Source organism: Morone saxatilis, unplaced genomic scaffold (genome assembly GCF_004916995.1).
Source record: "Morone saxatilis isolate NCDOM2014 unplaced genomic scaffold, NCSU_SB_2.0 Contig20, whole genome shotgun sequence".
NCBI lineage: Eukaryota > Metazoa > Chordata > Actinopteri > Moronidae > Morone > Morone saxatilis.
The window spans coordinates 3268964-3284292 of NW_023339763.1; the positions used below are offsets into that span (position 1 = coordinate 3268964).

At 37.9% G+C, this 15329-nt stretch overlaps 2 protein-coding genes across 3 annotated transcripts in view; one reads left to right on the forward strand and one right to left on the reverse strand.

Annotated features, from left to right (window-relative positions):
* Positions 1 to 6035: 6035 nt before the first annotated feature.
* LOC118331558 (aquaporin-11-like) lies at positions 6036 to 9362 on the forward strand. Its single transcript, XM_035666589.1, has 3 exons — positions 6036 to 6774; positions 7674 to 7790; positions 8060 to 9362. The coding sequence occupies exons 1-3, from the start codon at positions 6183 to 6185 to the stop codon at positions 8164 to 8166; spliced, it is 816 nt and encodes a 271-aa protein (XP_035522482.1). The 5' UTR covers positions 6036 to 6182; the 3' UTR covers positions 8167 to 9362.
* Positions 9363 to 12003: 2641 nt separating this feature from the next.
* Positions 12004 to 15329, reverse strand: part of rsf1b.1 (remodeling and spacing factor 1b, tandem duplicate 1) — a 16232-nt gene continuing 12906 nt past the window's right edge. For both annotated transcript variants that reach the window (XM_035666591.1, XM_035666590.1), the window contains one exon: positions 12004 to 15329. In XM_035666591.1, the coding sequence (XP_035522484.1) occupies positions 15137 to 15329 (193 nt within the window). In that variant the 3' untranslated portion in view covers positions 12004 to 15136.

The following is a 15329-nucleotide window of genomic DNA, read 5'->3' on the forward strand; positions in this document are numbered from 1 at the left end:
CACAAACCTCAGTCTTTCTACAACACGATTTTATATGCCATTTTCAGAAGTGTTTGATTTGTCAAACAATCTGTTCTACCCAGTGTCAAAGCTAGGGAGTCATCCGCAAGGAGCCATCTAATGTCAGGAAAGGAAAAATTTTTTTATATGCAACCTCTTTTTTCATTGTCCAGATTTTGCCACACTTTTACATGTACATTGTTTAATGTTTCTTGATTATCTATCTTACACTTACACACTTCCTTTTCTTATTAATATGAGATATAAATGTCCTGAGCTGATGCGGCCTAGGAAAATTAAAAAACGACATACATTGTTGTATTCTTTTTACCAAGATTTTTGAATGCGCTTTGAATGATTGTTCACAGATTTAACAATGTCCAATAGCGTTTCATCTTCTGGACGCGACGGTAATTCACAAGTTACATATCTATCAATGAACTGAACTACTTTTTCGTCTGTGTTTTTATTTATTACTGGGGCATCTTCAATCCAAAAGAGGCAATGGACATGTGGTGAACCACGTTGCTGGAATTCAACCCTATAAAAGTAGTCCTTAATTTTGCTAATTGGATGAGACGGAGACATCAGGACCTCATTCAGAAAACAATGCCAGCGAAAATCAAACATTCTTGCCGCAGTTACAGGATTGCATCGCAACAAATCACACCTATCTGCCCACTCTAAATCTTCAGCGGTTTCTGTTATACCTTCCTGTTTCAAAGTACTAGAAAGAAGATTTTTCCACTGCATATCAGCGGAGGAAAACGAACAAAACCACGTGGACGCCAAGTTGACGGACACAGGCCAACAGGTCACGCTGCGCTCCCTGCCAAAAGGATGTGGTACCTCTAATAGGTCTAAGGAAACGATACCCATCATCAAATTCATGCTCTCTAAGTTGGTAAGTACTGCACCCCTGCGGAAACAACACAGGGAAGCATTTGGCTTCATTTGTGTTATGTGACAACAGTCTCACAGTTACCTTCGGCTGGAGCCAGATTCAAAACATTATCAAAATACTGATCCAGCGCTTCCTGACCAACATCAACAGGCATTAGACATGTATCCTGGAACATACAATGCTGCTGTCTATCATGCAAAAGCTCATCATCTTCACCTACATCTATAGATGCTTCACCACTTTCTACCTTACTATCACTGCCCTTTTCTTTATCTATTTTCTATTATCTTCTTCTCTACAAAGTTCATTTAGCCAGGCTTCATTAAACTATATCTTTATAATGAATATTTGAACGTTTTAAATATTGCAGCGCTTGCATCGTGTCCACAAACTGATATTCATAATGACCCTTATAGGTTCGCTTACGCTTCAGTTTTACACACAACAAAGATCCCTCCATATTAGAACGCGGTAACAAATTGTCAGTCTGCACAATAAGCTGGAACCAATGTTTACGCGGCCCAATGTACGTCCATTTGCCCACCTTTCACGGTAAATGCCGACATTGAACGGTATATGTAAAGCAATCAGATGCTGTTCTAGACTATTCAAACAAGCCAATTCTGGTGGAATGGCATGCACACTCAAATTGTTCATTGAACGTTCTGGTGGCATTTCACCTTTATTAATCTTACCATGACACGTGTAACAAATCCACAACTGACCTCGAGCTGTAATATAGAAGACAAATCCTCTGCTTTCAAAGTGGTGAATGTGCGTGTGCACGTATATCTCCAAATCTCTCAGTATCTCTCTCTCTGTTATTGTGCTAGCAAGAACGACTGTTAGCTTACCAAGAGCCTATATACTGGCGAGATTCAAAAAATTCCTTCAAAACAGCAGAACACATCTTGACATCTGAAACTGATCTGACTCAAATATAGATGTTCATTTACACTTTTTCATCCTGTGTTAGGGTTAACCCTTAACCTCTTATTTTATAAAACTTTTAAATGCTTAATAACCACAGAAACTATTTCAACTGTATTAATATTTTTATTTAAAAAAAAAGGATACAAATATATTCACACTTCCACATTCACTCACTCAATAACCTGAATTATGGTCAGTTGGATGTTAAATCCTCATCTGCAGTTCCAGTGATATTTGTTCTTAATAACATGTAACATGACAGTTGAACTACAAATCAGCCAACAGCAAAACTCCAACCAACCTCACAGTTACAGACTTCTGTGTTTTTTTTTTTTGTGAATTATATAATAATTTAGTATATTATTACAGAAACACACATTATCTGTAGCATGCAAAACCACAAAAAACACCAACACTAACCCGTAGCAAAGGCAGCGGACACCTGGACGTCCTCCACCTGTTGGAGGGCCTCCCGGAGCTGCCTCCTCAGGTGTGCCTCCTGCTGCTCTGCCCGCCGGTCCCTGGCCCTCGAGAGGCGGATCTGTCGTATAAACTGCCCCATGACCCCGGCATGAGCGAGGTTAACTCGCCGGTAAACCTCTTCCCGCGTGAGCTCTGGATCAATGCACGCATACTGCAAATAGAAAAACAACCAATGTACATATCAAACATATCATGATTGATATATGCATCATACAACAGGATGTCGGGAACCCAGCAGGTAGAGCTGACATTCATTCATTCATTTCTTCATTGTCTCTGTATTACACTGCCTTAACAGCGCAGTGCGCCTCTCTCTCTCTCTCGTTGAAAGTCTATGTAGCTCACCCAGCAGTCTCCCTCGCTCTACATTAACTCTCTTCAACGAACTTAAAAATATAATAATCGAACCAGAGAATCCAAACCAGAGAGTATTTTCTTCAGTTGAATTAAACAGCAGTGTTTCAAATAAATAGTAAATAAATTTAAACAATCGATAACGTGATAGGATAAGTTTGTTGCTGAATTTGTGTGGAAGCAGTCTGCAGGATATTGGTCTTATTAACGGATGAACATAGATTAATAATTAGACGTTTCATTACTTTAAATCCGTAACATTAATGTTGAACGTTAGCATGTTCAACCAAAGTCAGGACCAATGCTAACAATACAGAACCATGTTTCATACTTACCGCCGCAAGCTGGAAGTCCATTCTTATGGCCTCCAGCTCCGGGTCATTGGCGGTGTGGAACCGGGTCGGGCTATTATTTATATTATTTGCCATTTCTGTAGAAAAACAACAGCAATGTGCAGTAGCGACTTATTTCTTCTCTGCAAATCCAAAAATGTCCGGATCCGGGAGCCCGGGTTAATTTGAATTGCCGCCGGTGCAGATCTCGCGTATCTGACACTGTTAAAAGGGCGCGAAAACAGAAATTCAAAAATAAACGTCAGGATTTTAAGGAGAATAATATTGTCAATCAATAATCCCACTTAATAACTGCAAGCCTGCAAATATTTGTAGGTATTAAGGTTATAGGGTTATTCTAACATTATGAACTAATAATTTTTGTAATGTTGATTACAACATAATGATTTTAAACTTTACCTCAAATTTTAACGTGAAAATAAATTCTGGCTTGGTGTGTGATTAGTTTTGCACTGAAAATGTCAACATTAACTTATGGTCATAGCGCCCCCTACTGGCAACAGGAAGATATATGTTTTATACTGCTCCTTCTTACAGGTTGATTAGATCAGCTTTAATTGGTCAGAAGATGCTTTTAAAAAGATAGTACTCATAACGTCGGTGACCGTTATCCAATGAGAAATTCATGTGGTGTTTTGCAAGGCGAGTCTGCCGCCTGAGACACGTGGGCGGGTTGCACGGATGACAATATTCAGATATAGTGAGAGCGCCACCTACTGGTAACAGGAAGTAAGCGCTGCGTGGCTATTTTGATCTGATTTATGTGAAATTTTCATGTTGTGGTCCGCGTGTATTACGATCGCACATGACGCGGCCGCAGCACACCCCGACCACGCCGGCTGCGAGGTCCCGTTAACTCAAGTTTAATTTTTATTTCAGTAAACTAACATCTTTCTTACACACCTAGTTTTTGTTTAGTTTTAATAATAAGATGAATAATGACCTCCTCAGCTTCACCTCTTGACTGTTTTGGAAGATTTTGCCTTCGGTTTCATCTTCAGTCAGTGAAACTGTAGTTTCCACAAAAACTTTATTGTTGCCTCATCCATCAACAAAGACAAACAGCCTCAAATGGAAAGTGACAGTACTTTCTGTTTTGGTTCCATTTGCAGGAGCATCACAATATATTTTACACAAATATCTGTACTTTCTACTCCTTACAGTTTCAAAACAGGCTTGTTACATTTAATTTTAATGCATTTTTGAGTGATCAATTTATTATTATAACTTCTTTTTTTACATTTAAAGACGCTGTAACAAGACGAAACAGACAAGAGACTTTTTGCACAGAAACAGTCGGTAAAAGTCTCCTTTAGAAAAACACATTTTACTTTTATACTGAGTAAATTTCAGACAGTACACAAGTATCTGTACTACTACTTAAAAAAGGTTAATCTTTTATATGTTTGCCACCTCAGCCCCTGTGGAGTTTAATAAATTACCTAATTAAATCTAATTTGTTCAGCTTTTGAGAAACCTTGAACTGCAACTGTAAATTGCAAACATAAAAACACAAATACCAAAATAAATTTGCAGCACAACCTTCATTATAGTATCTTCTTGTTTTAGCTGTAATTATCCATTAATGTCCAGAACGTATTTTAAACTTGTGAATAAGCCATTTTATTTTTTACTGCAGCAGAAAACAAGTTTCTAGAAGCCATTTATCTGACCGGTAGAGAAAAATGTAAACAAGTGGATGGATATCTGGAAAAAAGGGTATTCTTACGTAAGATTTCTACTGTGTTAATGCACTTAATTTAGATAATTTGATTACTTTAGAACAACAATCCCTACATTGTTTACCCTACTGTACAGGGTTGTGAACACATGCTACAAGTCATGTGTTCAACCTCTGCTTCATTTAAAATCTGCTGAAGTACAGAAAAGTAGAAAGTAATAAAAGTGTGATGTCTAAAACAACCCTGATTTCTTTGCATATTCTCCCTCCTGCAGTCATCAAACTGAAACTTTAGCTGCAGACACTCCCAGGATGTGTGCACCACCCCTCAACAATACAAGCATCAAGCACTTTACTGCCAATAACAGCATTTCCTCTTACAACCTCCAAAATAAAACCCACAGTTTCTAGAGGGACTATTTTGTTGTTATATTTATTGGTATATATTTGTGTGCGTGCAATTTTTAGTGCTTTAATTGTATTATGTTAGAGGCAGAAAGAAATATAGATATCTTAAATTGTTCTATATTTTTCTTATTGTGAAAGGTGTATTTGTGTGGGACTACTTTCAGCTGTGGATTAATACACATTTTGTGCTCAGTTGAGAGTATTTACAGCAGCAAAAATTAGTAGTAGTTAGTAGAATCAATTAATTGCTGGTTTTGGTCTTTAATAGGAAATATCACCAGACTTATCCTGTATAACTTGAGTAAAATCTGAAACTACATGCATACAACTTGAGTTAAGCCCAAAATGTCTTTTTATTCGGGTTAATCAACTCTTAAAAAAGTGACTACCATAATTGGCTCAATATCTCTACTGTTGGAGATAGAAAACAGAGACAGATCGTAAACAAGTACAAGCTCAGTGAGCAGAAATAGAAACACAAAAATATCTTGGCAACCAAAAGAGATGCACTTCCTCCTACAATGTAACACGTTCAATAATATAATTCAATTCAATTTTATCTGTATAGGTCAATTCATAACAGAAGTTATCCACGTACACTTATTCAAATAGAGCAGGTCTAGATCTAACTCCTTTTAACATTTACAGAGACCCAACAGTACCACCATGAATATAAGGAACATTTCTTTAAACAAATTAAAGTTTTTCAATGCTCTAAATGTCCAAAATGTAAAATTAAGTTAATTATTATTTATATTATTTATGTTGTTGTTATTAGCAGTATTAATGTCGTAGTAGTATTTCCTATTGTACATATTTTACAGTTGCTTTGTAATGTAAACATCTGTCTCATACCAATAAATCCCCTTTGAATCTGATTTTATTTTGAAGGCTGAATCGCCTCGCTTCCCGTTTCACAGCGGGCCGTTTGACGCGGCCGCGGCAGCGTGGATCAACCGGACTTCGACGTCGAAAAGGAGAGAAGGTAACTCCTTAAAGTGAAGTTGCCCCCGTCGGGAGGAACAGTTTGCCCCTCGAGGTCCAAACCGTCTGAACAACCGGAGAAATGACCGACCTGTACGTTTCCGTGGCGGTGTTGGGAGCCGCGGTGCTCCTCAGCGAGGCGACCCGCCGGGCGGCAGCGCGTCTTTCGCCCGGAGCTTATTGGATCTACCTGCTGGAAGCGGCGTCCACCTTCCAGCTCTGCAGCTGCACTCACGAACTCAAACTCCTGGGCGAAGCTGCCCGGCTGGGGCTGCCTGTCGCCCTCGCCTTCACCTACACCATGACGGTCATCCACCTGATAACTTTCCGGGAGGCGACGTGTAACCCCGGCGGGGCTCTGGAGAGCGTTTGCCGCGGGACCAGAAGCGTCCGAGCCGCGGTCGTCGTGATAGCCTGCCAGTTCGCCGCCGCGGTCGCCGCGCAGTACTTCGCCGCGTCCGTGTGGTCGCTGGGCCTTTCCGACGTCCACATCAGGCACCAGAGGTTCGGGTTCCGGTGCTTCGACCCCCTCGGTGGGACTTTACTGGAGGCCGCTGCCGTCGAGCTGGCCTGCGCTTTCGTTGTCCAAGCTGCGGCCATGCATGTCCACAAGCTGGACGAAGTACTTCGCGCTCCGTTCATCGCCGCGGTCATCACCGCTGTGGTTTGCACAGGTGTGTTAATTAACACAGGATGAAAGTGTTTGATCTGATTTATTTGAGTTGATTTGGTTTTTCAAATGTTAAAAAAAACTACATTTAAAAAAAGAGAAGAACCCAAACAGATAATTTAAAATAAATAAACAACAAGAATTATATTTTTATAGCACTGAACAAGTGAAATAAGTCAAAAGTACATGAGATAAAAAAGAGTAAAAATATAAATAATCATACAATACAGTAAAATAAAAAATATAATAATACAAAAGAATACAATTAAAATAGTAAAATAAAAAAATACAACAATATAAAGTCTTTTGCTGTATGTAAATAGTTGGATTTTTTTTTAGCATAACAGCTGTTATTCTTCCTGGGGTCCACTCAGTTCACTAGTACACAAATATACACTAACACATCACAATGAACATGTGTGAATAAAACAGTAACAAATGACACCATTTATAGACAAACACACTGAATGTATCGAGAACTAACAACATACTTTAATGAAAGCAATCTCGAGGCTCACCAATAGTTATACTGATCGGCACAGACGGATCAATTGTCAGTGATCATATTGACCACACATACACAAGTCTGGATTATCAACCGGGTAACAGGGAACTATACATTGGCTGTATGTCAGTAGGTTTGTGGTATTTATTAGTCGCCTTAAGCTCATAATTAATTGAAATGTCCCTTAATACTGAGTTTGAGTCAAAATCTAGTTTTAATGACCTTTGTAAACGTTGATATTGTGCCAATATGCTGTAATTATTAGGAGGTTAGAGTGCAGAAGAAACCAAAATCTGGATACGAGCTGTTTCCCAGTCCGTTAGATGTCGTTCAGTGTTTCAGACTCAGACTCTGCTCTTTCTTTCTCTTTCTCTTTCTCTCTCTCTCTCTGTGTGCAGGTGGAAGTATTTCAGGAGCTGTTTTTAACCCCGTCCTGGCCTTCTCCGTCCAGTTCCCCTGCAGCGGCCACACCTACCTGGAGTACTGCTTCGTGTACTGGCTGGGACCAGTTTTAGGTAAGGAGGTGAACAGGTGGCTTCCAGTCTGAGTGTTTATTGTGAAGGAAATAGTTTAAGACTTTAAACATTTTCTAGGAGTAAAAACGTACTTCCATAACTCATCTTTTACCTTTTTGATAAGCGAGAAGTTTCCAGTCTCAGCTTCATAATTAACGGATCAATCTTCTCGTCTAACTCTTGGCAATACTTTTTTTGCTTCTTTTATTTAACCTAAAATATCTTTGCAAGCACCTGATTGGTTCCCGTTTGTGTGTGTGTGTCCTCAGGCATGGCGAGCTGCATCCTGCTGTTCGAGAAGATTATCCCTTTCCTCTCTGGAAAGAGTACGATTGGGCTGGAGGTCCCTGCTGCCCAGAAACAGAAGACACAGTAGCAGCGTTTTTAGTTTCCCTTTTGTCATTAACGCCTAAAGAAGGCTGCACGGGAAGTCCACTTATAACTTGTTCATGTGCCATAGCCTGGAGTCCCTGTTGTCACACAAACACTTTTACTGTAATGTGAGTTCACCTTGTCAACGACCGCACAATGATTGCAACGTAATACATATTGAACATTTGTAGGCTTTTTCGTTGTAGCACAAAGAGGACCAGGACTTCTGGAGCCGCAGTTGAAGGAAAAACGACGGTGTCCGTTGTTAATTTAACGTATAAATCTGCTTTGAACTAGAAACAAAGACTCATTATAGAACTAATTTAACTTTTCCTTCCTAGTAATAGCTGCCTGTATGCATCCATGGATACGATGCAGAGACTTCTAATAATAGTGGCAATTGTCCAAAATGTAAACAAATAGAGAGACTCGGGTTGCAGACCACAGCTAACTCACTCATTATACTCTTATTATTATGCTACCTACCCATCACAACATTACGTGAGACGCCAGCAACAGTTGGAAGCACTTTTGTCGCAAGTTTGAATGCAAACAAATTAACCAAAGCTCACAGAGAGAATTAGGGGAATATAAATGTTTAATATGACATTACAACCTCTTAATTTTACGTATTTTCTCTATGAATTTATGAAACAGCACAGATGTTTGGTGCTTTGGTTTGTTTTTAGTTGGATTAATGTGGGTGTATTGTGCATGGTTGTGAAAGCGTCACACGTTCAGATGTTTGTAACTACACCAAAATGTTGCTGGCACACTTTTATAATGTAAAAAAAAACAAATGGGTCAAAGGAGACATTATTTAAAGTTTCCTTTTTTCCCCTCTTAAGTTTGGATGACCAAAGCTTTTTACTGCCGAATCTTTTCCTGCATAAATCACGTCTGACTATGTCGGTTAAGCTGATCATTTATCTCGGACAGAGAGTTAAAAGTATGCTTGTGTAATGTTTGTGTTGGATCTTTTTTTTTCTGTAAACAACGGACAAATTAATTTACAACTTTATTACCTCTGGAGTCTGGATGAAGATGAGTTTTTTTGTTTCTCAGAGGGATACTAGTGACTCTTAAGAATGTGAAGCTTAATGTAGCCTGTGTGTTTTTCAACAAGAGGTTTTGTATAGTGTTGTAATTAAACTCATTTCTAATAATCATGTGTGAAATATTTTGATTAAAAACGTATATATTTGGAAAAGTTACACATTCGTGATTGTCATTTCTTGTGTTGTGTGTAATTCTTTTTTAAACTTATTTTTAATTGAAATGTTTCGACTGCTCTTCAAAAATGTTTAGTTCTTATTAGTTGTGTTTTATTATAATATAATATAATATGGGGGTATTTGTTAGGGAACAATATTTAAGAAGTTCATTATTACAATACAAACACATTGACTCACAGTGTCAGTAAACATATGAACTAATGCATCTTTGTTCTTGTTGTGTTGACACATTTGACCGAACTGACAAAAGATTAAAACTAAAGACATTTTTTCCTGTATATTATTTTATTTTAGTTAGTTTTAAGGACTCAGTTTGTTTTTGTTTTTTACTAGTCTAGTTTTTATTTCATTTCAGTTAACTTACAAATTATTTTTCACACCTGGTTTCAGTTTTTTAGTTAACTATATTATCTTTGTTCCACACTTACTGACTGCCTCCCCAAGAGGAGAGGGAGAGACCTGTTGTCAGAAGAGCTGTACACTGTGTCTTTGACCTAAAGGTCTGAATAAATCATTAAATATTCGCTAGTTGCTTTTTAGAAATAAAGTCGCCATTTGCTAGGAAGTTCAAGTCATGCTAAGTTGGGGAGACTGGTACTGGTACTATGCTATTTTATTGTCACCAGGTGATCCTTACTGTCTGTTAAGTGCTGTTTACAGATATTGATGAAGCTAAAATACAACAGTTTTAAAACTGAGATAATCCTCACTGGTTCTAAATCTACAACTCCTAACTAATATTTGCTCACTCCACATGTCTCCATACCGGTTATACTGGACAGTAACCATTCCTTCATCAGTTATATAAATGTCTCCAGACTACACCCTGCCTTAAAGGTCCCGGGTGTAACGTTAAGGAGGCTCTTTTGCCAGAAATGGAATATAATGTTGACAGCTGTGTTTTTATTAGTGTGTAATCACCTGAATTTATTAATCCTCTTGTTTTTGTTACCTTTAAATGAGCTGATTTTATCGACAGACAAACCAAACACTGCCTCTAGATAGGACCTTTGAGTGCCATGAAATAAAATATATATTACTTTTTACTTTAAACAGTTTTGCTTTGTAAGAAATTTGTGTCTTAAAATCAGAACATCTGAACAAACGACACAAAAAAGTACAAAACATAAACCAGGTTAATCTCATTTGTAGTCCCCAGAGGAGGTTTGGATAATCCCCAAAAACAAAAAGCTGTCCACCTCCAGAGCACTTGGTACTTTGGCCTGTATGGTATCTGTTACACAATGTGACCTTTGTGCCCTCTCCTCGTCCCCCCCATCTCGCCCTGACTCAGCTGAATACCAAATAAGAGCTCCTCTGTTCCCTCTGCAGCACGCAGAACATTCAACACATAAACAACATATGACAGACATGAGAGGGCGTTGATGTGGAGCTGCAACATGCTGCTTCACTGGGCCTGATGCACGCTGACAGCCTCTACTGGCAGTCAGAGGGAACTGTTTGGACAACAACTATAAACCTGCTGTTTCTTTACAGCTGCTGCTGTTTATGGAAGCCCGGTTCTGCCAATGTGAAAGGAAAAAATTATTCTGTAAGTCGTTATAATGAGAAACTTTCCCTGAAATATTGACTTGGTATCTCAAAATAATGAGAACGTTTCTAAATATTCTGAGATACTAAGTCATTACTTTGACATAACTCATTTTTTTTTATATTTAGTTAAAATATTGAGAAAGTTTGTCATTATTTTGAGATATTAAGTTAAACAATGTAGAAAGTTTCTCATTTTGAAATGTCATTATTTTAAGATAAGTAATTATCTTGAGATGCTTAGTCATTATTTTGAAATACTAAGTAATTATGTTGAGATAATAACTCATTATTTTTAGATATTTAGTTAAAATAATGACGTTTCTAAATATTTTGAAATACTAAGTCATAATGTGGAAATAATAACTCATTATTCTGATATATTAAGTTTAAATATTGTCGTTTATTTATCATTATAATGACTTACAGAATCTTTTCCATCACGTTGACAGAAGAAGCCTGCTGCTGGTGATGCTGTGGCTTTACACTTCTGGCTCTGGTCTCGTGTGGATTTGAGCTGTCTGCTTATGTGCAGGTCAATCCAAGCTCATCTGACACACACCAGGATTACTGCTGCCTTCACTGTCTGAATGACTGGTTGAAAACAAACGTTTGAAAGCATGGAAGGGCGATCTACAGACGGTCCCTTTTTTATATTATTTATGCTTAATCGATCAATATTGGTTGTTAATTAAATTATAAGTATCTATGTATATACCAGGTGTATGCTTCATACAATGCTGGATATTTAGGGTATAAGTATAAGGGATATAAGTATACGAGTTAGAATATATTTATTTTTTCTTATTTTTTATAAAATGTTGAAAACTAAATAAACATATTGTTAAAAAATGTGTAAGTATTTAAGTTACTACATGTAATAATTGTAAATAAAAACAAATCGCATCTATTTCAACCAATTTCACTGCAAAAAGTTGCCTAAAAAAAGCACATTATTTAGAAAAACTGCCGTGAAATCCGGCATTTAATGCATTAAATATATTAACGATATTCAAAGTCACCTTTCCAAATCAAAAGCAAACTTAAAACAGGGCGACATGAGGCTTGAAACCCATTTTATTATGACAAATGTACAAGATCAGATTCATAAGAAATAACAGTAAAGTTAACAAAAAAAAAAAAAAGGAGCTGACAAAACACCAACAACCGGTCTACGAGCATCTATACACAGTGGACAGGGTGTCTTTCCTCCCAGATTCATCATGAGGTAAATAGGAAAACTCTGTTAACACTTCAGTCATTGGCACCGACTTCCTCCCTTAATCCTATCGCAGCCTTTATTTCCCCCTCCTCTCCCGTGCAGGGTCTTGCTACAGGTTTTATTTCATAATAATAATACATTCTCCTCATCTCCGTGGAGCTTTTTTAAAACAGGGTTACATACAGCACATAAGACATTCCTTTACTCTGACCCGACCCACACACACACACACATTCACACACACCTATTACATTTTGAATTGGGGTTTATTTTTCTTTCTATATTCTGTCCAACTATAATCTAAAAGCTAAATATTGTGTATAGAAGCCTAAGCTGTGTGCACTGCGAGCAGCACGTATGGGTTTTGTTTTGGAAGTCATGTTTTTGGCCGTAGCCGGTATCAAAAAACGGTATGATAAATAGAGTGGTTTATCCTCTGTGAAGACCATGCTGAGACTAATTTACAAAATATTTTACAAACAGGCCTCATTTCTCCTCTTAAAATCAGATTCAGCTGTCCTAGATTTTTTATTTTTTCCCTTCTCTCTCTCTCTCTCTCTCTCTCTACGATAATCCTTTTCTCTCCCCGAGCTTCTGTAACCTTTAGTAGGTCATGCCATCCTATGCAGTTTCACTGCGAACGATGAGATTAATCCTGCAGCATCTACTTCACAAGTCCTTCAGCACTGATGCAACAGGTCATTAAATCCTTTAAAAAAAACATGCCAAAGTTTTCTGGTTTTCTTACAAAAAAAACCAAAACAAAAACAAGTTGTGCCAATATTACTTCCCTACAAAAAAAAACTATTAGAAACTCATGCAATCCCAAAGAATTGCCCAATATATTTTTCCATGATTAAAAAAATGCCTCTAAATATATTACAGCAAAAACTACAGATATACACACAGACTGGTTCCAGCAGAGGTCAGTGAAGTCATTGGTTTGTTTGTTTGTTTGTTTTTTCCGTCCATCCCACTCCGTATTCAAAAACTGCATCCCGACTTTCACTTCAAAATTATTCCACTAAGTTTCTTTTTGCAATTTTTCCGCAAATCTCCATCTTTGTTTGAGGTCTTTAAAAGTTGTCAGTCGACTGCAACCCGACCCGAATGTCAACTCATGATTATGAAAATAGAGAATTGTGAATAGAAATGTTGTTTTTTGTATGCAGGAAGATAAAAGGAAGTAGAATATGAAATAAAAATAATAATAAAAATAAAAAAAACAGAGGGTTTTGGAGCTTAGTGTTATTTCCGTTAAAAGCAACGAGTCTGCAGGTTTTTGAACCTCCTATGAAATGTACAAAGAAAATAAGACACTTTACATTTCGCTCAGAGACAACAAATAAAAGTTTAGATATACAAAAAATAAAATACATTATTTAAAAAAAAGAGATGACAAATAATAAATGTAATAAGAGGAAACTAGATTAGATCTCAAGATTAGGAGGGACGAGACTTTTCTACTTCTGATTTTGTTTCCCCGAAACGAACAAGAGTACTCAAACAAAAATAAACCGGGAGTTCACCATTGATACTGACGGCAACACACAGTTAAAATAATTATATGTTTACAATATACAAAAGCTGCTGTAACAAAAAGAGTTCGAGGGGAGGGCTGACAAACCAACGTTGGTCGACTGGTTATTAGTCTAGAAGGTTATTCAACAGGAATAAATATTCTCATCTGAAGCTTCGAATTATATAAATATATATATGTGTATATATTTATATATAGAACAGTTTAAAGCAAATGTTTGGACATTTTGGGAAATACTCTTTCTGGAGTTAGATTAGATAATCGAAGCGTACCTTGGCATAAAGAGTGGAAACAAGAGGAAACAGCTAATCTGGCTCTGCCCATTATTTAAATTAATAAAACTGTCTGTGAAGTAACATTTATACAAACATTATACAGACATAACGTGGTAGTTCGTGAGCCACAGAGGCGTTTCTAGGCGGACTCTGTATGAACTAAGGATGTGCTGGTATCATATTTTTATGCTACGATTGTGTCCAAAAATATAATTGTAAACCGTATGAACATCAGAACTTTCCTCAAGTACAACTATCGGTGCTAAAATGGCTAAAATCTGGTGGTTTTGGGCGTTACAGACCGACTGTCTGCTGCTGTTGGGCTCAGCATACAGAAACTAGCGGCTTTAAAAGAGGAACATGTGTTTAAACTAAATGATACGACCGACTGTGATGAAACACATCAATGCTGGTGTTTCCAAATGTATGAATATCTGCATTTTCGTGGGTTGACTGGCTCAACGCGCCCTCTGATGTTTTAAAATCACCCTGAAACTCTCCATTTGGGAATACTTTTGCCGCAGTGGTTTGGACATATCGGATAGATGCCTTTGAAGTGGTATCAAGTACTTTTCCCAAAATGTCAAACTATTCCTTTAATCTAACGGATTCAAATGTAAAAAAACCCAGGATTCATTTTTAACAGATGCCTCCAAAACTTCAGATCAATTACGGAATGATTTATTTTACTCTTTTCAAATAGGCGATCTTTAACCATCTCCCCTCTTCGTAAACAATGTCAGTGCCAATTTTCCGTCGACGAGAACAGGAGCTAAAATTTGTAGAAATCTTCGATGCAACAAAACTAAAACAAAAACGGGACGATGTGAGACACGTTCTGAAAGAGGAGAGCAGGAGGTTTGGCAGTGGAGCTGGATGATGCGGTTGGTGTGCAAGTAAACGGATTATTACCAAACCAAAAGAGAGTTTGGTGCCCTTATACAATCCCACAGGGACAGCGTTAGACTGGTGACAGGGATCCAGTTCTTACCGTAGCAGAGACTGCCGAGGCTCTAGCTCCAGATGACGCGAGTAAAAAGGATGGCGAGGAAGTGTTGGTGAGACGAAAGGGGGGGGGAATAATAAAGTTAAGCAATATAAAAATACAATACCACAAAAAAAAAAAAAAGAAACAGTACAACATTGTGTTTTTACAAGTCTTCGTTATTGCAGACGTAGTCCACTAGGTCTGTGACACCTAACAGGTCGTCTTCGTCATCGTCCGGCGCTGCCATCTCCTGGCCGACCAGACCGTTTGGTGCGATGGCAGCAGCTGGTGTGGCACTGGTGTTTTTGGGTGGCTCCAGATGTGGGATGAGGACTGGAGTGGCGGCTGTGGTGGCG

What these genes read in the sequence shown, in the direction of transcription:
- LOC118331558 (XM_035666589.1), top strand. Translation starts at nt 6,183, where the DNA reads ATGACCGACCTGTACGTTTCCGTGGCGGTGTTGGGAGCCGCGGTGCTC. An exon ending in CACCGCTGTGGTTTGCACAG is followed by an intron (nt 6,775 to 7,673) that starts GTGTGTTAATTA and finishes CTCTGTGTGCAG; the next exon opens with GTGGAAGTATTTCAGGAGCT. An exon ending in CTGGCTGGGACCAGTTTTAG is followed by an intron (nt 7,791 to 8,059) that starts GTAAGGAGGTGA and finishes GTGTGTCCTCAG; the next exon opens with GCATGGCGAGCTGCATCCTG.